This window comes from Coffea arabica, chromosome 3e (genome assembly GCF_036785885.1).
Source record: "Coffea arabica cultivar ET-39 chromosome 3e, Coffea Arabica ET-39 HiFi, whole genome shotgun sequence".
Taxonomy (NCBI): domain Eukaryota; kingdom Viridiplantae; phylum Streptophyta; class Magnoliopsida; order Gentianales; family Rubiaceae; genus Coffea; species Coffea arabica.
Genome location: NC_092315.1, coordinates 2,617,179 through 2,642,858, shown reverse-complemented (window position 1 = coordinate 2,642,858; position 25,680 = coordinate 2,617,179). Strand labels below are relative to the sequence as shown.

General features: G+C 35.1%; 3 protein-coding genes, 1 long non-coding RNA gene and 1 other non-coding gene across 5 annotated transcripts; all 5 read right to left on the bottom strand.

Moving 5' to 3' along the window:
• Positions 1-4,804: 4,804 nt before the first annotated feature.
• Positions 4,805-4,878, bottom strand: TRNAI-UAU (transfer RNA isoleucine (anticodon UAU)). Its single transcript has one exon. It is a non-coding gene; the product is annotated as a tRNA-Ile (tRNA).
• A 276-nt stretch (positions 4,879-5,154) lies between these two features.
• On the bottom strand, positions 5,155-7,591 carry LOC140038843 (uncharacterized). Its single transcript, XR_011842382.1, has 3 exons — positions 7,295-7,591; positions 6,145-6,290; positions 5,155-5,952 (listed from the first exon to the last, which is right to left on the bottom strand). It is a non-coding gene; the product is annotated as an uncharacterized lncRNA (long non-coding RNA).
• A 4,498-nt stretch (positions 7,592-12,089) lies between these two features.
• LOC140038842 (uncharacterized) lies at positions 12,090-12,761 on the bottom strand. The gene has a single exon (XM_072084296.1). It carries the CDS (start codon positions 12,626-12,628, stop codon positions 12,179-12,181), a length of 450 nt encoding a protein of 149 aa, XP_071940397.1. The 5' UTR covers positions 12,629-12,761; the 3' UTR covers positions 12,090-12,178.
• Positions 12,762-13,897: 1,136 nt separating this feature from the next.
• On the bottom strand, positions 13,898-20,419 carry LOC140038841 (uncharacterized). Its single transcript, XM_072084295.1, has 9 exons — positions 19,981-20,419; positions 17,804-17,865; positions 17,022-17,076; positions 16,551-16,649; positions 16,260-16,346; positions 16,045-16,161; positions 15,747-15,839; positions 14,605-14,635; positions 13,898-14,341 (listed from the first exon to the last, which is right to left on the bottom strand). Exons 1-9 carry the CDS (start codon positions 20,080-20,082, stop codon positions 14,157-14,159), a joined length of 831 nt encoding a protein of 276 aa, XP_071940396.1. The 5' UTR covers positions 20,083-20,419; the 3' UTR covers positions 13,898-14,156.
• A 1,779-nt stretch (positions 20,420-22,198) lies between these two features.
• Positions 22,199-25,036, bottom strand: LOC140038840 (uncharacterized). The gene is made up of 2 exons (XM_072084293.1): positions 24,668-25,036; positions 22,199-24,481 (listed from the first exon to the last, which is right to left on the bottom strand). Exon 2 carries the CDS (start codon positions 24,471-24,473, stop codon positions 22,581-22,583), a length of 1,893 nt encoding a protein of 630 aa, XP_071940394.1. The 5' UTR covers positions 24,474-24,481; positions 24,668-25,036; the 3' UTR covers positions 22,199-22,580.
• Positions 25,037-25,680: the final 644 nt, after the last annotated feature.

The following is a 25,680-nucleotide window of genomic DNA, read 5'->3' as shown; positions in this document are numbered from 1 at the left end:
CTGTTATATTTATATAGCACTACTGTTTAAACTTGAAGCAAAGTTACACTGAGCACGAAAATGAGCAATGACTACCTTTGTGGCCTATCTTTTCTTCCCCCCCCCCCCCCCCCCCCCCCCCCGGCGGGGTCCGTCCCAGTGGTTTTCAATCGAAATGGATGGGCAACAATTATGCATCACTATTGCCTTTTATGTTCAAGAATTACATGTGTGCAACACATGGTAGAGGGCTGTCCATTATCTGCGAGAATAGGGATTGATAATTGAAAATATACCATTTCTACAGGTCTCTGCCATCTCATAGTGCATCCATTATTTGAGCTATTTTTAGAGCTCACATGGCCCATATATGCAGTGCATATAACTAGTCCTCCAGATTTTAGTTAGCAATTGGAAATCTAAGCATATACAGTAAGTTGTAAAAAAAAAAAAAAAAGTTACTTCCGTTCTGGGGAAGGTACGGAATTTTTGATGACTTCAATCTCAAACTGTCTTATTTTTTTCCCATTGGCATCTGATGTGCAATCTGCACAATGGTTTTGTGGTCTCTTGGCGTAAATTATGTACCTCCAAACAACACTCAAGTGGGAATTTTTGGGTCTATAACTTCTTTCTTTTTTTGCCCTTTTTGGCTGTTAAATAGCACTTGAGGGGATTACAAGAAAGTTGAATGGAAAGAAAATCGCCATAGTTATTGATTCAAACACTGCTACTAATTAGATGCCGATCCTTTCTTAGAGGGTCCATTATTCTCTTTTCTGTATCTGCTGTTCCCTTCATCTCTCATTTATTTATGGCTAAATCATGGATTTTGATTTCATATAATTTCTTTCATACTAGATTATTGAATGAGTCCAATAAACTTTTAAACGAAGATATTGCATATATCCAAGTCTTTTCCATTGATTTTTAGTCGTGGTTCTTTTCTTCCATCAAGTGTAATGTTCAATCATGCTTTATTTGCTTTAGAAATAAAACACGACATCTATAGTATTCCAATTCCATGTTCAATCATCTATCATAAAATTTTAGGACCCGAACAAGCTAGGGGAGGAAGAGAAAATTCCAAAATGACAGCAATCCATTTACTGTTTCATGTACCCAATGCTTTCCATGTCTGTGTCCCATTATAACAAGCAATTTTGGCATCCTCCAGTCGAATCTAGCAGGTCCATCTATGAGTAAATATATGCCGTACGAAAATGTGTTCACACAACATCTTGAAAAAATAACTGGGATCGAAAGTCAAAATGAATGTACCGATGCAGGCAGAAAGGAATCTGCAAGGGTGAAAATTATAGGCCGTGGCAGAAAAAGAGAGGCTGGGCCATATGATATTCATTGATCAACCAACCATCCATCATTTAGTTAGGTGTCCGATTTCAAATAGTTGGCAGTGAGATTACACCTTCTGGATTTAAGCAGAGGAGATGGATATCTTCCTGCATGCCTCAACTTCATTGAAATGCAGTACTTGATATATTTCTCTACGCTTCCCCTTCAATATTCTGTTCTTGTTTTGTCTTCTGTGGGCTCAGATATTTTTAGGGCACTGATTTTCACTTGAATATGTATGAATTCTTGTTTTACCTCAAAATTATTTGAATAGTAGCTAAGGTGAAAAAAAAAAAAAAAATTCCCAGTCTCATTTTTTTAAAGCATATTCGATGAAGGAGATAGGACATCTTTTCACCTTTAAGTACATACCAAAGATCCTAGAGGGCATCCAATGTAATGGTTTTTGTCCATATCTTTTCATGAACCAGAAATCTTTTAAGCTCCTGATCCATAATGAGCAGTATTTGAGTTATAAACCCTACCAAGACAGCAATCATAAATTTAATCAACAGACTTCTTCTGTACTAGTACCATGATTGGTATGAAGCAGTTAATGTTTTCCTGCTTCCTTCTGCCCTATGAAAACAGAAAGCCGGTTCATACATCATAGGAGTTCAACTGCAGAATGATTCGCCAAGGCAGTGAAAATCTAAGAACTATGGAAAGCTATAAGTCAATTTTCAACCTAAACTTCGCGACTCCAAACACATGGGTAATCAATACCTTCAATGATTATAAATATGCTTCCCACAAATTTCATGAAGTAGTCTACTTCAGTGCAACTAGATTACGGTCCCCCTCCTCTTTCAAACCAAACCAAGAAGCATGAATAGAAACAAGATTGCAAGATTACAGAAAGTTTATATTCTGCATTACCAATTGGAAGTGAACAAAAAATGCTTATTAATATCAGCCCTCAACCTCCTATCCTCTCCTGTTCAGAGGTGCCCATTAAGAGCCCCACCTGAGCTTGGAGATGCGCAGTTTGCCTCTCTCGGTACTAACTTCTAGGGCAAATATTCTCTCCCGGCCACCCTTTTAGGCTGTTAATAAGACAGAAGAAAAGTTACTCAGTATTCATTATTCATGCAACACGTAGATCTTCTCTTGCTTTCTCTCTGCATGCCACATTGTGCAATTTTTCTGACAGTAAATAACAAGATGCAAAACCCCAATAGAAGTATATAAATGGTATAATTTTATCCCACTTTCTTGAGAATTTCAAGAATAAACCTTTAATTAGTACGAGAACTGCCTCTGCTACTCAAAACAGAATAGAAATATTTATGCAAGAAAGTGCAACTTCAGTAGATAATTTGAACAAAATATTAAGCTGGATTACATCTTCTTCGTAATGTAAAACAGGAATGATGCAGCAAAACCCACAAGGAATCAGACAATATCATTGAAACAAGTCAATCTTCACTTAAACTTCATGTGTTTATCACTGAAATTAAGTTACATGAGAAGTAATCCAACTCAAAGCTAAAAACTTACAGATGCCAAAAAGGCTATTGAGACTAGGTAGTAATCACATTAATGTGACTGAGAAAAAGGTAATTGCTTTACTTCGTTTTCTAAAAGGTTCAACTTAAAGTGGCCTAGGTTGTATATGCATGAGAACTCCCGCACCCCCCCGCCCCCACCCCTCAACAAACAAAACCTCCTCAACAAACGAAAAGGAAATAAAAATCTGGATAGCATGCAAAACAGTGGGACGATATCACTACATTGCAAAAGATATACTTCCATGTAATATTCTTACTAGTTCAAGCCTATTTCTCCTAATGTCTGAGCTCTTTAAATTAAGTTTTTGCATACAACCTTGCCATAAACTGACAGCTGCAATAATTTCCACAAACAATAAAATGACAAATTTCTGGAGCAGAAAAGGAAATCATATATCAAGAGTGCTCATGAGCGAGATAAAAGGTAAACCTGTCTAAACAAAGGCAAATCCCTATCCAACATGAAGTAACCTTTGCCTAAAAGTTTTGTAATAGACATGAAGAAGGTCATACTTAAGGTTTCCTAGAACAGAATCCTAAGAGCAAAAGTAACCTTATCCTACGTCTTTCAGACTTTCAGTAGTTAGCCAGTACAATGAGAAAGGAGGAGGTTCGTAGGGAGTTGTAAAGAAAATTATCAAGCGTACATGTTAAAGGTTGTTCACTTCTTTTGCATGATTAAGTAGTATCGTATCTCATTAACAGTAGCCAGAGACGAATCCAACTTGATTTTGAAAAAAAAAAAAAACAGAGAGAGAGTTGCTTTTCCTATTTCTTTTAAATCACTTGTCCAAAATACTCACTATACTGACACCTGTAAAACACTAAGGCTATCAGCTATTGGATCCAGTTCCCCCATTTCTTGTAGAAATTAAGCAGCAACAAGTATATCTGAATAGCAAAAACACCAGGGCCATTAACAGAAATAACCCTAGCACAAAGATATATTCATAGGGATTCATTAGTTCATTATCATCATTTTTTCCCTCTGAAAGAGTTCAATGAGTCCCAACCCCTACCAAAACAGCCAGTCTGAAGTTAAGGTTGGGTGGAGGATAGGATTCTGGTACCCAACAAACTTCCCGATTGAAATGGTAGCTAGCTCGTTAAAGGCATACAAGGCTTTTCAACTTACTCAGCTCTGAAGCTGTTCTCGAGGCTTGGCTCAAGAAGGCTCGACTTCGGCTAAATATTTAACTAAATGCATGAGAGGTCAAAAGTGGCCCACAAAACATGTCCATCCAAGTGTGTAGCAGCCAAATGGTTGCAGTATTAACGTATAACACAAAAATAATACCTTCAATTCAGGAAAGGAAGAAGAATATCTCATCACATGTCTTTGTGTTAGAGCAGCAATTTCCAATGATATTTCGTAACGATCCTGCAACCCTTTGACAAGTAATTGACACCAAAACCTTGAAAAAAAGAAACATTTTAAAATTCCAACCATCTGGTTAGCTGATAGTGAAACCAGTCCATAATCATGCCCGATTTTTCCACTTCAAGAGGCACTCATTAATTTTTTCCATAACAAAAGGAATCATCTGCATGCAAGGAACATGTATTGTAGAGGGCCAATGTGATGCAAAACCAAAATGAAATGGTTAAAAAATAAAATGCACATCTTGCTAGGTCTATGATTCCAAGAAAAATGGAAAGTATCTGCATACATCCCATGGCTTATGAGATATTATTATATCCTAGAACAACAAAAGCTTAACAAGGTTGAGCATTGAATAGCAAATAACAAATACTCGACGCATATTTCATGCATATGACAATATTGTTTTCAATGTTATGAAACTTCCAATTGAGCATTGACATAACAGACACATCCACTAATAGGATTGACATACTGCTATTAGACACTTCCACTAAACAGATTTCATAGTTAAACACACTGTCAAGAATATGCCTACAATTACAAGTTATATAGAACTGCCAATAATATGTTGATGCTGCGGAGACGGGATTTGAACCCGTGACCTCAAGGTTATAAGCCTTGCGAGCTACCAAGCTGCTCTACCCCGCACAGAAGAGAGTAAGTTCCTAGATGAACAAAGACTCAATGTGATTATCAAATCTTCTTCATAAACAGATAACATGTTGTTAATGCTCTGTGATTCAAGATAAAGAACTGATGCTTTATATCAAACTCTGACCTAATCACTGAGAAATCACAGAAAGCTGCCAACAGCGCCTTCTCCCCCATTCGACTCCCCAGGAGAAAAAGTTCAAGCATTATATTACCTTCACTTCGTAGTTACATTACTTTCTTTGACTTACAGTTCAAAAATTCAAATTTCAAACTGAAAACTGAAATTTATTGAGGCATATTGTACACAAAGAATGCAATTAAAACAATTACAAACTCATAATCAGATCTCTTGGGTACATAACACAGTCACCATTTAATACAAAGATATCCAGTCTGAGGCACAAAGATAATATCACAATCTAAAGAGATACTACCATAACTAGTTGATTATGCAAAATGCACTAATATCCTACTTATCATGCCCTAGAATAGTTTTGGGTTAACAACAAAAAAGCCCCCTGTGCTATAGCTATCATACATAAAAGGCTCCCGTGATTTCATATCATACGGGTCAATACCCCATGGTTTGAATTATTCTGAAAAGTCGACGGAAATCGTTAAAACAGACGGAGTTGAGTGAAAAGACGAAAATAAACTCCCAGGCCGTTCACGTACAAACCATCGGAAACAAGCCAGTTAACTAGAAGAAGACTTTTGTATAGCTGAGCAGTGCCGACTGAAATCTTGGCGGTGGAAGCAAAACCCTCCAACCATTTTTGGGCAAGCACTTAATTATTAACTTCTCGAAAATCAGCTTTTCCGTAGAACCGGATATCACAAAGGTTAGGGACGCATTACATGAAAAATGATGGTTGCCCAGAGCAACATAAAATTGGGAGTTTTTTTTTTTTTTTGGGATTCACCGTGGAGCATGTAAGACCCGAACGACCTGGGCATTAAAACCACAGGTAACTTGTCCGTTCGTTGAATTGTGGATCATCTGAAACTTGGCGGTGCCCGGATAGAGAGGCAAGCAATGAATTGTTGGTCTGCGAGGAGACGTGAGTACTGCAGTCAATAAAAGCGCCCATTATACATACTGTACGAACCCATCAAGTGGTGGTAAGTAGTATTCTTCTTGTATGTGTGCAAATGTTATCCCTGATCTTATCTTGAGGAAGACATTGATTTTCCACTTTCTGCACTTTCCCTTCAATATTTACAAACAAAAAACTGGACAAATAGAGTTCATATTTTTACCTTAAGGCTTTGTTTCCTGCAATTCCTTTGCTGGCTTGCAACCTCTGCTTGATTGATTACTCTCGATGTATGCACAGCCTTCAATTTTTGCCGAAGCCGAGTGCCATGAACTTGTTCAGGTGAAAGTTCTCTTTTTATTAAACTCACTGAAGGGTAAAGTAGGCATATCAGCTCAAAGTTTGTGGTAGAAATCTATTTTTCGCAAGAAACACGCGCCTTTCCAGTGCGTTTAAAACAAACGCGGTACATTTGACGATTTCCGTCCACTTTTCTGAATAATTCAAACCATGGGGTATCGATACGTATGATATGAAATCACAGGGGACTTTTCTGTATGATAGCTATACCACAAGGGGTTTTTTTGTTGTTAACCCAATAGTTTTTAATAATATTCTAAGGAATTTTCAGAGATTCATAACACATCTACAAGCAAGTTGGTTTAAAAGGATTATCTCAGACAATTCCAGAATATATTGCAAGCTAAAGAGCCTTAAGCTTTTAGAAAACAACCCACCTGTTGCTTTGCTCAAAACCCATCAGTCAATCCAAATCATCCCAAATACAATTACTCATTTCCAACTCAACTTTCTCCATCCCCCTCAGTAACAAGAAATTAATTCTCAAAATATTAGATCAACAATGCAACAATGATCATGCGTCCATTGTTTAGCCGACTACACAAAGCTAGATGTTCATAAAAGCTCTCATTACAGTTCTAAAATGTTTTTGTTCAGACTGCAGGAATTGCAGATTTCAGTGTATCACAATAGTGGGACTAAGTATTTTTCAGATACTAATCCTAGTTATCCAACATTTCTGTATCCAACTTGCGCAATAATTTCTGCGCTTCTAATTTGATTCAATATCACTTAGCTTCTATCCTCCACTGGTGCTCCATTGTTGTTCGTTCCTCCTACTCAATAGTCTTTTTTTACTGAAGTAATAGTCTTCTTACTGAAGTTTATGCCAATGATAAAGCTCAAATTACAATCACCCTCTTTTCACATAACTAATTTAAAGACCCTCGATTCTACTCTATTCCGAGCGGAAAGAAACGAAGTAAATTAAAAGATCTGTTTACAATGAAGTAAAATGCTTAGAGAAACAAGCATGAATAACCCAAAAAAGAAAAAATGAAGAAAAATGTTACCTTTCAGCAGCTGATCAAGGGGTGTGCTACTTCATTCAAAGGGCAGTTAAAACTATCCAAGCCAAATCTAAAGTACCATCTCCCAGCATTATTCACCCACTCTAAGACATAAAAGGGTAAGCTTCAATTAAAAATCCAAATACTTATCGTTTCACAACAAAAAAAAAAAAAAATTAAAATCCAAACTTTAACGGTTCATTTATGAAGGCGTATTTGCACAATTCGAGGCGGGGGGAAAAGGGATAATTTCAGAAACCTCCCTTGAGGTTTTTGACAATTTCACTGCCCTCCCTTGAAATTTTGGAACTATAAGTCATTTCGGGCTCAATACTTATCTCAGATCAAATGACTTTACTATTCTTGCAACTTATTAGAAAATATTACGTATTTTTATGGAGAGAAACAATTTAGTCACTTGTGCTAAACTAATCATGATTTTGAATATTAAAAAATTTGAAAATCTTGAATACTAAATTTTATAACAATAATTGTTAACATTTTAAAATTCTTTTTCTATAGTTTAGTAGTTCATGTAATTTGTTTCTCCTAAAAAAAGATTAAAATTCCTATTTAAATATTATTATTTCATAAATTTTTCATAAGAATAACAAGATGAATATGAAAATATACAAAAAGAGAGTAAAGTATTAAAATATATTTACAATTAGATTTTATTAAATTATGGATAAAATGTAACTGCACATAATCTTCTTTCCTTTCTTTTCCAAAATACTTGGTGTTTCATTTCTTTTCTTGTAATCTAGACAAGATGGTTAGAAAAAAAAAATTTTCTACTTTGATGTATTTGTTTTTCCATTAAAATCATACCCTTTTATTAGTCCAAATGTTGCTTGAGAGTTGTTTTTTTTTAATTACAAATGATGAAAATTTCTTGTTAATCATGTGAAATAATGAACCCAGTAAGTTAAAGAAATAATTCAAAAACATAACATATTTTAGCATATTCTATATTTTTTATCATTAGCCATCTATTGTGATTTTTTTTTTAAAAAAGGTCATACTTTGTCTTATTCAATTCTTTTTCAAAATCTTTCAAATTCTTATACTAATAGCTAGTTTGGATGTTTAGGTTAGAAAAGAAAAGATGGTAAATGTTAAGTTATGATAGAAAAAAAAAAGAAGAGAAAGGAAGAGAAGAGATTTTAATGTTGTTTGGGAGTTAAGGTAGGAAAAGGAATGATTTTGAATATATATGTCAATAAAAATTTGTTCGGTAGACATTTGAGGACAAAATTGGCATTTAGAAAAAAATTTATTAGGCATTCTCAGCTTTTTCGATGTTTTCCGCCCATATTTGGGTGGAAAACTTTGGTGACGATAACAGTAGGACATCATCCGTCCAAATCAAATGCTTTCCATCCTTTTCTACCCCTCAAAAACTCCTAAACGCTAGAAAGAGTGTCTTTTTTATCACCTTCTTTTCTTTTTTCATCAAATCACAGCTCCCAAACTAGCTATAAGAGTTTAGGAATTTTTCATGTAAATCTTGATTTCCCCTCCAATACTTTGATTTTACTATTTTATGTAGTACTATGAAAAATATAGTTATTGTTACAAAATTCTATCACACTCATGCTAGAGTTTAGTCTTTATTATCTATTTTTAACCAATAATTCCTTTTGATAACCAACAAATAATAAGTTAAGGGGTATATTTGGTATGAAATATTCTTCTTACTCTTGAAATCATTATTTTATTGTTGGTTTTTTTGAATTGATCTAATTTGTAACAAGAACATTAGTTTTTAAGGGACATTAATGATATTTTGGAAACCTCAGGGGAGGTTTTTGAAATTATCCCAAAAAAGACTGAGAATACAGATTGTGAAATCATCTAATCGGGATAAACTGGATTAAACCCAACATGGAAATCATAACTCCCAGCACGAGCAAATCATTGACACTGCCTATTGGACTTGCCATTGAAGAAGGCTTGATGTAAAGGCGCTGTGTGTCGTGGTGTTAAAGATCACGCCTTTTAAAAAAGGTCAGATGCATGATAAGCACCAAACCACGCCTTCGAACGGGGTTATTTGAAGGCATTAATTATTTTATTTTTAATTTTTTGGTTCGCAATATGACATTAAGGTACTAATGTTCTGTCCAGTAATAATGTCACAACAAAACTCTCTTGAAATGATAAAATTTAGGGTTAAATGCAAAAAACCCCTCATGAATTATATACCTTATTGCAGTTTACCCTCCAAACTATTTTTATAGAGGCTTTGCCCCCTTTTCACGATATAGTTGGACAAATCTACCTCTTTTATCTTAAGCATTGTTATTTTTCTATATTCCTTATCATTTTCTTTTTAGATTCTTCCTCTTTATTTTCTTTAAGCATTGTTTAAATCAGTATACTAGATTAATCAAAACTTGTTTATTTCTTAATTTCTCATATCAACATTTATAAAAAGGATTCTATAGTATAGAAGACTTTTTTTCCAAATGTTGAAGTAAATATCATTTAAGAAATTGAACTATTCAAATATATAAGAACAAAATAGAGATATTGATTAATCAATTATTAATAGTATTAATAACAAATAAAAAATGAATTACTATTTTTGTTTATTCTTATCTTTTTATTTCACTTCAAATAACAATTGTTAACTTTTCTTTCTTACGTGATATATAATAAGTTACTTTTGTTATAAATAGTTGAGTAATTGTAAACTCTAATTGATTTATAGGTACTTAAATTGTTAAATTACTGGATTAGTACACTTTACAATATAAGCTACTTATATTTTGTAATAAAAAGAGTTTATGATGAATTATTAAGAATGAATTTAACAAATAAATGAATTTAAAAAGCAGTTAAAAAAACATTAAAAATTTTGATGTAAGTCTTTTAGCATTGGAGGGAAACATTGGCTAGTTCCATGAGAGAATGGAAAAAAAGAAGAAAATAAAAGGGAAAGAAATGGGAGAAAAGGGAAATAGAGAAAAAAGAAAAAAAATTAAGATAATAAGGGTAGTGTTGTCCAAACATATAATTCAAGGGAGCAAAATACCATTATTATAGTTTAGAGGGTAAGCTGCAACAAGGTATATAGTTCGTTTGGGAGGGGGGGGGGGGGGGTTGCATTTAATTCTAAAATTTTTCGTTTAAAAAATGAATTCAATACTTAGCTAGTAAAAGGCGTAATTATTAGTATCTTTAAAAGAAATTTGCTAAGAAACTAAACTAACTGTTGTAAAGTAACGTTTAATTTTTGCAGCTTACAAGTCGTTATGTTCATTTACCATCCTTGCATAGGTATCGAGTATTCAATAAAATTTGTCTCAAAAATTGATTGAACGCCTAACATTTACAAAATTGAGACTGCGAAGAAAATTTTACGCGAATTGTAGCATAAAATAATAATGTACTGCTAAAAATTTGTTTCTCGTGAACTTCTCCACTCTCCGGAGCATTATTCAATTGATTTTATCTTTAGTTGAGTATATGCCACTTGCATAAGAATGAACTAAAGAAAGTAAAACATAATTATACTCTCTTAATTAGTTCAATTATCAACCTAAGTATTTGGTAAATAATTATGTTAAACATACAACGATTAATACCAAAACCTTAGACACTGAATAACCTCATAAACATGAGCCATGTTTTAGAAATTCATCATAATATATTGTATACGGCTATCTTAAAATTTTCTGACCGTTAGCCTTCGATGCCTGGGCAGAGGAGTGTTAAATTCACAGAAGTGACCACAGCATCATCACATGGCTAGGGCTCGAAAGAGTAAATCTTATATGTACTAACAATGTATATATTATCACAGTTGGATGTACGATACATGTGTAAGATTTTAGTTTCAAATTCAAATTTGAATTATATATCATGCATCCAATGGTGAAAATGTATACACTATCAGTATATAAAAGATTAATTCTTTCTTCTTAACGTTTCTATTTAATATAATTGGAGTCTAAATGCGAACAGTTGATAATAGTTTGTATTCAAGATCAAGGCAAATGTCAAACATTCGTGCATATTAACTACATAACACAATTATCAATACAATGTAAGTAATGAACTTTTATAACGAAGTAGGATCCTTTCCCCCCCCCCCCCCCCCCCCCCCTCCCCTTCCCCTCGAGTGACCTACCTGTAACGAGATCCCTTAGATGTGTATGATAATTCTTTAAGCAAGAAAGTCCAGTAATTTTTCTACATTAAGCCAAAAGCAATACCACCTTTCTTTTATACTAGGATAGTGAAGGCTCTATGAACCTGAGAAAGTGCATGAATGATGCGACACTTTTCTGTACTGCATGCAATGAAGTGCTTGCTTTTTCCACAATGGCAAACAAAATGATGTTTAGCTCAGAAGGACAAGAATGGAGGAGCACTCCAGCTCATTGCACTATAGCTGCACAATTTGCATGATAGCAGACAGCACAGATCTTAATGCTTGAGAAAGATAATTGCACTTGCTTGGCTAAAAGCCCCAGTGGAATTAGACAGAAGGCAAAAATATCTAATCAAAATCCTCCCAATTCTACTGATTTTGCCAAGATTACTGAACATAGTTCGAAGCAATACTTAGCATAGAGTTATTTCGCAACAATTTAGCAGACAAATTAAGATGGATGGAGAATTCCATAATACAGAATGACAAACTCTTACAGGAAGACAAAGATCAGAAGTTCCGGTCCATGTCATTCCCTTAAGCAAACTCAATACATACAATGTACCAACTTAGCATCCCTAAACTTTCAAATCCCAGTGTCAAAGAGAGCTGTATGAGCGAAGAAAGATGCATAAGTGACAACAAATGAAGTAAATAGACTCCCCAGTCACATATCACACATTTATACACTTACAAGAGTTAAAACATAAGCCTCCAAAAATAGTTCAACAAAAGTCTGATCTGAACTTCTTACGAACTGATATGCAGCCCCTCTGATGATCCCTGAAGATCCTGATCTCAGAACAATCCCTCAAATCCTCAAGACTAATATATTGTTGCTTCACCATCCTAGAGAAATCACATCCAGTATCATGTATCCAGATATAGGGTTGACATGTTTCATCATAGTAATACAGCAAGCTCCTCATCCCTCCTCCATTGCTTCCTTTTCCTTTGCCAGGCATGTAACTCTTATAAATACTCTTGCATTTCAGCCTTTTCGATGATCCTGGCTTCAAAGAATGAGCTTTCTTGAGTATTGATCCCACTCTTACCTGCAACTCAATTGCCTTGTCACTGAAGTTCCAAATCCTGGTTCCAACTCCTGTGACTTGCGTATGATCACGACATCCATTGAAGCACTTCGCAAGCGAGAGAAAGCTTATCTTTCGCATTTTAGCCCCAGAGAGTCTCAAACTTGGGAGCTATCGATTTGCAGTTATCAGAGTTTGGTGATGTTTCTAATCAGGGAGACACTACACTAAAACCATAACTCTCGGTGTTCATTCTAATGTCTGCTGATTTTGATCATTGATTGCTGGTCCTACGAAAAATCTATCATCAATAGTCCACTCCTGATATTAAGAGAACTCATTCCTAAGAGCAGAAAGTTTGTTAGTATAGGGACGCCCTTTGAGCACTTTATTAGAGGATTAACATTTTGAGCAAAACAGAAAGTTAAATTTTATCGCAACTAACACTTTTTGGGCCTGTTAGGAGAGCAAAAAGAAACAAAAGGCGCCCATAAAGCACTCAGAACTTAGAATGTCATGATGAAGTGGTATACTTTGTTGCTTCTACTTTCATCATTATGCTCATGCTTTTGCATAGACTTTTCTTTCAAGTTTCAAACAAGCATCTTCCCCTGATCCCAGCAAAACTTAAACTATTATACGTATTTCCGTTGACCCTGACTTTTGATCTACCATCCATTTGGTATGAAGCACTAACAATAGTTAGTTGATTTGATCCCACGATTGCCTTTCTCAGTGGAACTGTAAAAAGTGCAGCAGCTGGTAATGGTGATTGTTGTGAATTTCAGCATTCTGGAATCGTATGAATAGTGCTACCTCTTCATAAGCGAATTGACTATAAACCAAGGTAAGGACCACAGCCGACATCAACCCCAGTAAGAAACTCAACTGGCCACCCCTTAAGGCCTTAATTAACACCATATGTCTGAAATCAATTTTGTTTAGTTGCATGCGAGCATGGTCACATGCATTCATTCATCACCTGTATGGTGGTTTTATTTCATTTACCTGGTGCTCCGAACAAAAGATTTTCTACTTTTATAATTTTATTGCTTAACTACTATAAAGGGATAGGTAGCAACATCAGGTGTAGGAATTTGGACTTGCTATCCCAGATTAGTGAAGTTGGTCTTCTGGTTTTCCTACTCTATTAATGATTTTAATCTAACTATCCATTCTCAGCCACAAATTGGAGCCGATTTTGGGTAAAATCAGAAGGCTAAAGAAAGGCAAGCAATATGCCCATGTATTCATTCCATTGCTGCAGCAAAAGAAACAATTAATATGAAAAAACAAAGGACTAGCAATATGTATTAGCAGTTTAGACCATTCCAAGATGATGCGAAAAGGGATTTCTCACACGAGAGAGAGAGAGAGAGAGATTAAAGTACAGAAGAGTGGAGCAACATATACATGGAAAGACTAAAACTAGTTCATTTATGAATTTGACTGATAGGGTTTTTTTCTTTGAAGTACAAAACTGATTGCTATCCATGAAATATACCTCATGCTCTCCAAAGTCGAAATGGTGTGTATTGTGTAACATTATCAGACTGTACAAGTGAAGAATATGTATCAACCATTATCAGATGGTGATGATGACAAGAACATTGGAGAGGTATATTCTATAAAAATAGATTAGTCAAAAGAATTTACATTAACAAGAGGTCTACTTCTCGTGATTATCTTGAGAGGGATCTATCTTGATTATAAATGGTTCATTAAGATGTACAGGAGAATCAGCCACAATCGGCAACTGCGGTGACGGAGCAATACCATCGAAGTCCTCATTTTCAGCCAATGCTTTCTCCAAAGCCCTCTTTGCAACTCTCGTTACACAGAATATTAGAATGACTGCAAGGACAGCCAAATGAGAAGTAAACATCTGGACCTCAAACAAAGTCAACGTTCTTAGGAGATGACATTTACCAACAATGCTCATGAAGAATACAACCTTCTTCATGTCAGAGTTCATATTTCATATTTCAATTTCTATTAGCACTGAGACCCTACAGGGAAAGTACAGGAAAATACAGAAGCCACTAACAACAGATCTATACAATCCATGGGTCAAGATGGAACTCATGGAAGATGAAAGGAGAACCAACAAAACTTACCAGACACTACAAGGCCCAATGCAATAAATGCCTGCATCACAAAAAACAGAACACGGGAGCACAAGTCAGAATTCACAAAGAAGAGAACTTCATCTTTGGTCTAAACATTTTCATGTTATGATTTGATGATTAGAACGTGGAAAATAAATCTTGGAAACAGATATTCAGGCCAAAAGGTAGTCAGAAAACAGCGAAAGCTTTATATTCCTCTCATGCAAGCACCACTGTTGCTCACAGAAACCAGAGTTAATAAAGGCTAGATCCAGTATTACATGTCGCCACTCGATTGAATTTGACTACTACGTGCAAAAGAAAGTGCAGATACAATATACTTGCAGATTTTAACATCATCTGACTCATGCCCTTTACTTAAGAACCCAAGACTATGCAACATAGGAAAAAGTGGGCTGTAAAGTGGGAACCGTGTAAACGATATATATAAAGCTAGTCTTTCTTTCCTTTTGTAACATTTTAAGTATCTTGGAGAGTGCATGTAAACTTTGATATCTTAGTTACAGGCAGCAGTAATTTTTGTTAATATAAAACCGGGAGTGATTCTAAACATTTGAAAGCCAGAAGTAAACTATTCAGTGTCAATGAGATCACCTGATATCATCAGTGATGGATGTGTAAAATAGCAATATATACATACAAGTAGCCACCAGAAAATTTCAAAGAGAACAAAAAAGAAAAAGAAAAAATAAAATATTCAAAAGTGGTTCTCCTCCTTCCTCAACAGCAAACATGAACATACATGTAGGATCTATGTGAGCATATGCAGGCAATATCTATCATACAGCTATAACATGTAACCAATTTTCACCAATGATACCCTCGCTAGAGTTGAGATTAACAATTCAAATCACATTCAATGATGGAAAAATGTGATGGCAAAAACAGATGGAAAGAAACAATTTTTAATCTGGAAGGGCAACCATTCGCAGTGAAGGGGAGGACCAGACTATTTACTGCAGTATGTGAGCCATCAATTAAGATCATCATTTTTCCCCCTTCTCATATTTGAAATAAGCAAATAATGTCAATATTTGGAAACTTGCATCTTATTCTTATTCAAGGAAAAAGAAAAGGGAAACCAAAACCATCTAGGTTAATCAAGGATGAGGGTCAGGCTTGGCTCTTACCCAACGAGTTTTCGAGAATTCACTCCATCCATGAGTTACATCAGAAAGATCCTTCAACGTTGTTCCAACATATACCAGAGCTAGAGTTATTGGCTGCACAGAAAAGAATAATAGACAAGTTTAAAACTATAGAACGTACAGATGAAAACATAGTTGAGAGATGTATATTGGCTTCATTTTTTGTTGGCACAACTTAGGTCAAGTCACAAGTGAAGCTCCTACAAACCAAGTTTGATAAAGACATACATAGTGTCATTCAAAACATTCAATTAAAAACAATTTCTAGTTAGATACATACCATCATTCCCAACCATGAAGCCAGCACATATTCGCCAAAGGGTACTGGAGTGACGGACAGTAGGTAGTTTAACATGTTAAATGGAAGTAAAGGAACAAGTCGTAGGAGCAGCACAATCTGTCACAAAGCCATAGGTTAACTTATAATTGAAGAACTCACCTACAAGGTACAGACAACTGAAGTAAAGAGAGGATTAACTGAATTAACAAGCCAACCTTAAAGCCAGATCTCCGAATAGCAATTGCAACTGCTTGGAACTGTGGATAGTCTTTTAATTTGGAAATAACAAATGACCTCCCAATCTATTGTGACATAGCACAAGAACATTCATTAGCAAGATGAAGCATCCAGTTTAAGGCAATAGTTGATTATACATTCTCAAGGGAAGATGACTCAAAAGATTTTTTTTTTTTGAGCAAATGAAAAGTTTTTTTTTTTTTTTAGCAATTGAAAAAGTTAAACATAGAGATAATGGAGCTCAAGGAAATGGCTGTCACAAAACTTACAGTTCTGCCAAGAAGAAATGCTGCACCAGCACCAATTGAAGCACCAAGGGAATCAGCGATGAAACCCACAGGCAAGCCAAAAAGATAACCACCACCTAGCTGAAAGAATTACCGAATAAAAGTTTGGCTACATAAGAACTGAGCATTATTACAAAAGACCGCACTATATTTTCTCTAAATAGAACTGAACTCTCGGCAGTGAAAGGACAGTCAATTGATTTATCAATCAAAACTACATTCTAGAACATCACTCAGCTCGCTAGATCAAATTATTTTGACAAGTAAGCTTTTAATGTTACCACTTTTGAATAGTCCAGTCACTTCAACATACTTGAGTTCAATTACTGCACTAAATTTTCACAAAAATCTTGTCTGTCAATTAGTGGAATAATATGTTGGCAGATGTTCCTCCTATACGCGAGAAACAGAAAAATCAATTATGACTTTACAAGAAAAGGTTAGACATCATACTGTGAGTATTGAAGCTGGAACTGCCAGAATTGTCAGGGGGATATACGCAACCGCCCTGCGAGTTTCAGAAATCACATTAGCACAAGCTTAGAAGCACAACAACACATTCATGTCCTATGATATCATTTATATAGCTATGATCCTAATTTCAGAGGTGATCAAGTACAGTAGGCTCTTGATCTACGAATCCAGTGTACAACGATTTCATAGAAACCACGTCAACACATTCTTGCTTATGCTTTTTGCCTCAGCAAACCATAATATACATAACAACAGAACAATTGTTCTTAGTAGACATTTAACCACCCCAATACAAGGATAACTTTCTAAATTTTATTCAATGAAAATGTTTAAGTTTTGAAGACACAACCACCAGTGAAATAGAGAAACAATTATCCGGAATAGTTTTACCAAAATAACAATACATAGCAACTGATCACAATAGTCTTGGTGCAATAAGTTATACATCTCCATAGGCACAGTCCTTTATATTCTAAACAAAATTCGAGAAATGCAATCTGAAAGAAAAAACGATGTCTATGCTACTTTATTAATGCACAAAATGTCACTGTTGTCTCACATTATTGACTACCATGTAACCAATCATTCTCATAATTCATCAATTCTCTTTAAGAGAAGGCCATCGTTAATCTCAGGGGGATTATTTATAATAAACATGTACACTGCAAATGCATCAACTATGTTTCTCAAAACAAGAAAACCAGAAACCAAAATACATTAAGAGAAAACAACAAAACTCTATCAGCAAAAACCATACTTACAAAACAAAAGGACCCCAAGGACCAAGATCCTGCTCTACCCATACTAAAAAGTTCTTCAGCATCTGCAAAAATAAACAAGTTATATAAGCACATAATTTTGGCAACCATAAGTTACTCCACGAAACAACAGTTTAGATGACAATATTTGGGATCCTAAGTGAAACCAAAACTGAACACTATACCTTCTGACATAAAGCCTAGACCCTAATGCCCCTTATTGGAGAGAGAGAAGATTATAGAGGGTAGAAGAGTATCATACCGAATCATTCATGTTAAATTCTGAGCTCCAACAAGGACTATAATTTCAAGCACAATGAAAGGGTTACTGCACAAGATGCAACTTTTATCTATGCGAATAAAGTTGAAAATTTATGTGTTATATTATGCTATCAATGGGAAAGGCACATGCTAATGAAGCTTATTACACATATCTATTGTCCATATAACTACTCCTTTGATCTCTTGTTGCATTTACATCCTTTTCAAATTGTTGCAAATGTTCTTGAATGAAAAGTTTCAACTAAAAATCTTAATTTGCTTCAACGTTTTAAAACAAGAAAAAGGGTATTGGGTCCTATTATATCCTCAAAATTGAAAATTATATGATCATTGTCACATATATTTCCTTTTCCTCTACAGACGACGTACCCTTCCAGCCCTTACTTAATGCTCATGATTATCAAATTAAGTCATTCAACTTGGGTGAAAGGGAGCATGTAAGTAAAAGATTAAATGATGGACAAAGTTTACATATGCTCTAAAGCATTCCCACTGTCCTTTAGTGATCATATATTTTCCTGAAAAGTAACATTAAAATGCAGGGTCCAGGAACATATCCTGGCAAGTGCCTCCTGCCTAGCAAGAAAAATTCTTCCACTTAGCTATAGATGGCAAAGCCAAGAAGTCAAAGTTTCTTTGACTTAGCTACAGATGGTAAAGCCAAGAGGTCAAGGTCCCATTCTTCCGCTTGCTCATACCACTACCTACAAACTAACCAGCCATCATATTTGTATCAGGTAGCATGATACTGGTGCCAAGGATGGCCATTACTATTCATTGAAAAATCACATTGTTATACTACTAGCATACTTTTTAACATGTAATTTCAGTTGATTTTTGAATCACTATTCTCTGTAAGCTTAAATATCTTATCTTGATTTTTTAGCCAAAAAACACTTAGTTGATACCACCTCTTGATGACGTCCATTGTTCAGTCATGTCTAATAATGTCAGTAAATAAGCTTTCGTGGTTCCAGATCTCTGATGTTAGATAAGAAGTCCTAGATGGAGAACGGAATCTTTCAACCTTAAATTTTATGAACCTAAGAAGCGGCATTGGTGTTAGAAGGCTTTAAAAAAAAAGCACACACATACATATTGCCACATTCAGAGAACAACAAAGACATGACCACTAGAGAATTTATCGTATAGGATGGTGTACCTAATTAGAAAAAAGCAGATCCTGCAAGATGATAAGCATCACAATGAGTTCTTAATTGGCAATATAGATGAAGCGAAGATAGTCAAAACACTTCAGCAGCTTAAGCTCTAGCTTTACTCTACTGTGGTATTCTTTTTTTTTTTTTCCCCTTATTTTCTCTTTGGGGTCTCTATTCCTTTTCTTGGCACTTCTTTAGGTTCAGCTGAACTTAGTCTCACAGTCGCTAGACTCAAAAAACATATAGAACAAAATCTTCAACAATTTTGATAGAAGTAAACCGAATCAGACTAAATCGCAGATTGATGGCATCACATATAAAACGGTACACCAAAGTAAAAGGCAGAAAAAGGTTGTACAATACGAAGTTAAAAGCCAAATGTACAAGCATACAAGCAAACATAAATTAAAAAAACTGGAAAAAGCAAGAAGTCAAGGTGTCCCAGGTAAATGTACCTGATGTGACAAAGAATGCATCGAGATAATTCTCACTTAACAAAAATTGTGCGCACTCATGATTCAAAATGAAAAATCTCAGAAAATAAACAAATTTTGGATAAATTAAGAAAGCCCAGATCAATCAATACTTGGAATCATCCAAAGTTACACCAGAAGTGGAAAAATCAGGAAGGAAAACAAACCAGACCTAGATCAGGAAAAAGAACAAAAAGTCCAACAAAGCACAAAAAAAATCAGTAAAATGGAACAAAATAAACCTGAACCCGATGAAAATTCGTACCTTTTCAATGGGGAGAGTGTAACAAGCCGTGGCAATAGCAGCAACAAGGATCAAAAAAAGGGTAATTTTGAAGAAAGAAACCCAGCTGAATTTGAACGCCATTATTGATAAAGAAAGCCTTTTTCGCCAAGGCCTACACTCCTCTTCGTCTTGGTCCTCTGGATAATTGGATTGTTTGAATGGCAACCGAGGCCTTAAATTCAATCCGCCTAAATTTGCCAGATTTTCTCAATTGAAATGAAAAAAATGAGAAAAAAAAAAACTAAAAACCCACAATTACTTAGTTTGAATAGAATCCCAAACTTTAGCCCATGTATTTCTGGTTTTCCAAAACACACTCAACTGATTCTTCTCTGCGTATAGATATTAGATAGTCCGTTTTTGTGAGTGTGCTCGGAAGGTGGATTATGTTTTCCTTTTCTCTTTTTTTTTTTATGTCGAAGAAAGAGATGACGGCAGGAGTTAATTTACTTTTTAGTTTCCTTAATCACTCGGTCTTATTTTGTTTCCTTGGTCAAGGTTCAATGTGCTTGGAAAGCAACTTCGCAAAAGTGAGATCCAAGTCTTCTAATTTTTTGTTTTCTTTTACCTTTCTAGTATTTAACCTTTTTGGTGTGTGTTGGGCTAGGTTTGGCTCCACGTAATTTGTAAACGAAACTTTTAATCACTCCGAACACCTTAGTGTTCAAATTTATTAAATTTATTTAATTATTTTAACGAGTTTAAAATTGTGTTCAAGTTTAATTTTTTTACTTATTAAACTACATTTTAATGAAATTTTATTGACCTGAAGTCCACTCGAATTCGAGTACTTTGAATCTATCTGTTGCCTAAAAATTTTAATTTTATGTTAATCGAACCAAATTTGAGTTGGATTCAAAAGTTTTCCGAATACAAATTGTTATTCAAGTTTTGATTGATTCGTTGGCATACCAAATTTGAATAAGTTCTTATTGTTCCGAACTTGATTGAATTATCTAATAACGTGATTTGTTTTTTTTACCATAACTTCAATTACATGGATAGTAACTAAATCGAATTTTAGTCAAATTTTTTTGCAGTTAACAATTCAAATTTAATATTTTTTTTCATTTTAAAACAAATAAATGGCACTCTATGCATTATACTACATGGACAAATCAGCATTAACGGTGAATAGGAGTTGCAATTTTGGTTGCATAATAGCTTCCACAGTCTTAAGTTAATAATTATTTCTTTCAACTAGTCATTATTTGTTAAATTTTTCATAATATTATTATTGCATGTTTTTGCAATCTCCAAAGCCCAAACTAGTAGAACTTTTCATCATTTAATTAAGTTGGGTATATTCTAACGAAAGTCAAGAATTGTAAAACTAAAATTAGACAAAAATGAAATAAAACATTATAAAGAAACATATTGGAACACTCACAATTTGAGAGAAGTCGTCTGATTTTCTTTCGTTACATTTTTTTTTTTTTTTTTTGGCAAGGGGTCTTGATTAAATACCTCTACAAGCGTCAACAACAATTACATCATGCTAGATAAACTCTAGCAAACAAATGTAAACACTAATATAATAGATGTAGACACTAACACAACAAATTTTTTTTTTCAGTTATTGAATTTTGTGTCTAAAAATTGTGTTAACATTTGCATTTTTATTGATTTAACTTCTACATTATTATTTTAATATCTATACTGTGCAGTGCAATTGTACCTGACAATTGTAGTGTAGGTTACTAGCAAGTGATGTTTACCAAGAAAATCAAGAAACTTTTAAATTTACTTGCCTAGGTACAGGTGTGAAAGGGGTACCCTGACCCCCAAAAAATAAACAGGAGGGTCTTCAAACACAAGGCAGTGACAAAAGGCATAAATCCATAGCCACTAAATACAAACACAAGCATACGAGTCAACCACTGAAGAACACTCCAAAAGAAAAGAAGAGCAGAAAAAAGAGTACAAGTGCTCAACATTCTAGTTGCAGTTTTCGAAGGTAACTTTAGGTAATCGATTGATGATATTTTTTTTTTCGGACACGATAACTGTTGTATAATCTAATCTATTCTACATACATTAAAGGGGAGGGAGCGGACCTAAGAAGACCCAGAAATAACCCGGAGGGGACTGAACCACCACCGAATCAAACGGGTGCACAACACATCCGTCTGAATTTTTTGAAGCAAATCACTTAAGTGTGGCATTTTGGTGGGAGGCATTAAAAAGCTAGGTGGTATGATACTTAACATCGTACTTTATTGGAACTTTACAGCAAAACGGTTATAAAAAATAAAGAATCTATAGATATATTCAACTATTCTACAGTGGTATTTGACCAAGTGGGACACCAACGACAGAAAATGAAAAGAATCACTACTGAATTTTCACAGTGCAACCAAATGTAAGTAGCATGGAAGGACCAATTTAGTCCAACCTCCTATGATTGCGCTTCCTTCTTTGCCTTGGCAGACCATCTTTCCTCTTATCAAAATCTCAACAGCCCGGCTTGAACTTTCACCATGCCAATACTTTCCTGCACTTGCCGACTCCCAACTAAGAATTGAGGCATTGACAGCAAAAGGCCTCGCAAGTGAGCAATATGGTTTTGCCTTGATACACTACGATCTTGTGCATAACGCGTTCAGCAGTACATGACCAAGCATAAGGTCCACAAAATACTGGTGACCAATTTGGCCATCCCTCCACTTCATCTTCAGTGGGGCACGGCCATAATGAACCCCATCGTTGGCCCTGTTATCATAGTGCCACGGAAAGGTCATATCAAAATCATCGATCACTCTGCTAATCACATTGTACTGCCTCAACTTATCTATCACTACTCCATTGAAGGCCTCCATCTTGGACGGATTAAATCCTAAGCTTCTAGCATAGCCACCAGTTGTCACGGTGGTTCTATATATGACTTCTGGCAGGGGCATCCCCTTCCTCCTCAGCCCTTCCAATATCTCAGACCAAAATGCTGCGGCATAATCTGCTCCCTTGATGAAATGCCTAAGATTAGGCCAATAGATCCCGTCGTGTAAACCAGAATTCATTATCAACGTGTCTGGGACAACTTCATGTGAAAAGTAACCTTTCAACAATTCTCTGTACTCTGCGTTTGACAATGAGTTCAATCCCTGATAGTTTGAAGTTTCATTCCAATGACCGTTGAAAATGCTTGTAATTCGAACAACTTGCGAAGGATTCTTGGGATTTGTGATGTTCATATCGAACCTTCGAGGAACAGTTGCAAAGTCCAATCCTAGGATGAAGTTAAGGATGTTACGGATGGTGTCACAATGGTTTGAGTCTCCCCACCAGAAAATCCAGCGATTACTTAAGCAATTCCAGGCTTGTTCACTGTTAAACATCTTAAATGAACAATGTGTTGAATACACCCAACCATTACTTTCCAAAATCCCCATAGGGCCATCACACCATGGATGTTGGCAGGGGAACAGTGGTTCTTGGCATCTATATCGTCCATCGTAACTAATAGGGCAGCTATCATTCTTGGCATGCCGAGTCCATCGACCAGACCAAACATCTCTGACAAAATCAGACTTCACGCATTGACAGATTTCTGGTAACTGAGCGGATGATTTCTGGAATTTAATTGGGAAAACACGAAGAACTCTATCAATTGCAAATCTAGCAGGGGAAAATTTTAGTCCTTCATAATGTCGAAACAGCAGAATAATGGTAAGATTATAACGTCCTTCAAAATCTGGATGGACTTGGAGCTGAAATGTGTAGGTGCCATTCCCCATATCCGTAATTGGAGGCCTAGACTTCCAATTTACACCAGAAAGGTCAATTTCAAAATAATCACCGCCTAAGCAATGAGGCTTTCCAAAACCATCCAATGCCTGGATCCTAAATTCATGGATATCTCCAGTAGACAACTCGATACTCTCCTGACCATCCAGACTTGGGACTGAGATACCCTCAGTTCTTGAATCCTTGCACGGTTCACCACCAGGAGCCAACCAACCAGAAAGCAACTTTGATGAATAATTTGCCTCTAATTCAGCTAAAACCCAAGGGATAATCATTGGCTTAACAGTGTCTTCCAAAATTTCATCTTTTCGGGCTGGTAACAGGGGTAAAACTTGAGGATCAAAACGGGTATCATTAACTCCCTTCTCAGCAAAATTGGCTGGTTCAGGAGCAACATCAGGAGCCAAAATTTCATGGATTTTTGTCAAGTTTCTCAGGGTGTGATTCAGATTCAGGTAAGGCTGTCTTATATACGGCTGAAGTTGAGAAACATCAGTAAAGTTCAAATCTTGAAGGCTTTTTGTCAAGTTTGTACTACTACTATTAATCTTCAAAGCAACAAAATTCCTCTGAAGCCTACCCATATATATACCATCCATGCTACAAAAAATCAACATCCCAAGAAAGACAGCCATCAATAAAATCTTGAAACCCCAATGAACAATAGGATTAGACCTGAAAATCCATGCAAAGTTCCCAACTTTCTCTGGCATGTGAGGAGACATCATTGTATTTCCTAACATAATTACCAAAACCAGCAAAAACTCACTAAAAATTTAAGCACTATAATAACGTAAAGGAATTAAAATTTGCCATAAAACTCGCTGACAAACATGCCCAAAATATACGCAGCGTACTAGTAAACAATAGAATTGCAGGTTTCTTGAAAAGATAAAACAAATATTTATTATATAATACTTACCGTTAAGCTTCAATTTTCTGCTGAAAGATGATAAATGCACATCAAAGTTGGAGCGGTATAAACTTTTGTATCCAGCTAGCTAGCAGCTTATGAACTAATACAAAAGAAACTCCAGATGAATTGTGCAGAAATCAAAGAAAAGAGGACAGAGAAAAAGAGGGAGAGTTCAATAATGGAAGACAAGAGCTTGTATTGATGATATTTAGCGGAGCACTAGACTACAAACTACAAAGTAGAAGTGGAGCAGGAGAGGGAAACTGTTTTTTGATGATGATAATACCCTTCAAAGGGATCAAAATTACGTTGAGGCACGAAAAGGACGATTTATACGGCGCCGACAGACTGGTGGGCAAAACTGGCATCTGAAATTGATCCGTGCTCCACATTAGTGCGAACTGTTAAATTTAAAATTTTTTTCCTCGCATCATCGTTTTATTTGTACTTAGTTATGGACAAGAAAGAAGAGGAAATACACAAAAGGGTATGAAGCCTTATTTAACAAGAACGACAAGACACAATCATTTAATGTGTATTTAGAAATAAAAGTATTTCTATTGATTTATATGAATAATGTACCCTTTTTCTCAAGTTGTTTTTACCATTTTAGGCAAAAAATTCTTTTTTTTTTTTTGTCAAAAAATTCTTTTTGAATTGCAAAAAGATAGAAAAATAGAACAAAGGAAAAAATATAGTGGAAAGACAACTTAAGAAAAAGGCAATCAAAAGGAGAGGCTGTAAATTAACTTAGATTATGTTAAATTATATTACGTCTAAGCAAACAATGCCATTATAGTAACTGTGGTAATTAAACTTTTTTCTTGTAAAATATTAATCATTACTATAAATATTACATTGTATTCAATATTTTTTTTTTGAAAATTTCTATTTTGCCTAATTAATATGTGTGCCTATGATAACAATTTATTAGTGAAATTCTCGAAATATTTAAGCCTTGTTCTCAACTGATTTTCAAGACATAATATTAGATTTTAATTTTGAAAAAGTTATTCTCA

Coding starts and splice junctions, on each gene's coding strand:
- LOC140038842 (XM_072084296.1), bottom strand. CDS start 12,628: ATGCGAAAGATAAGCTTTCTCTCGCTTGCGAAGTGCTTCAATGGATGT.
- LOC140038841 (XM_072084295.1), bottom strand. CDS start 20,082: ATGGCGTTCAAATTCAGCTGGGTTTCTTTCTTCAAAATTACCCTTTTT. Junction 17,077..17,803: donor CCTTGGGGTCCTTTTGTTTT/GTAAGTATGGTT, acceptor TGAAACTCGCAG/GGCGGTTGCGTATATCCCCC. Junction 14,636..15,746: donor AATTCTCGAAAACTCGTTGG/GTAAGAGCCAAG, acceptor TTTGTGATGCAG/GCATTTATTGCATTGGGCCT.
- LOC140038840 (XM_072084293.1), bottom strand. CDS start 24,473: ATGATGTCTCCTCACATGCCAGAGAAAGTTGGGAACTTTGCATGGATT.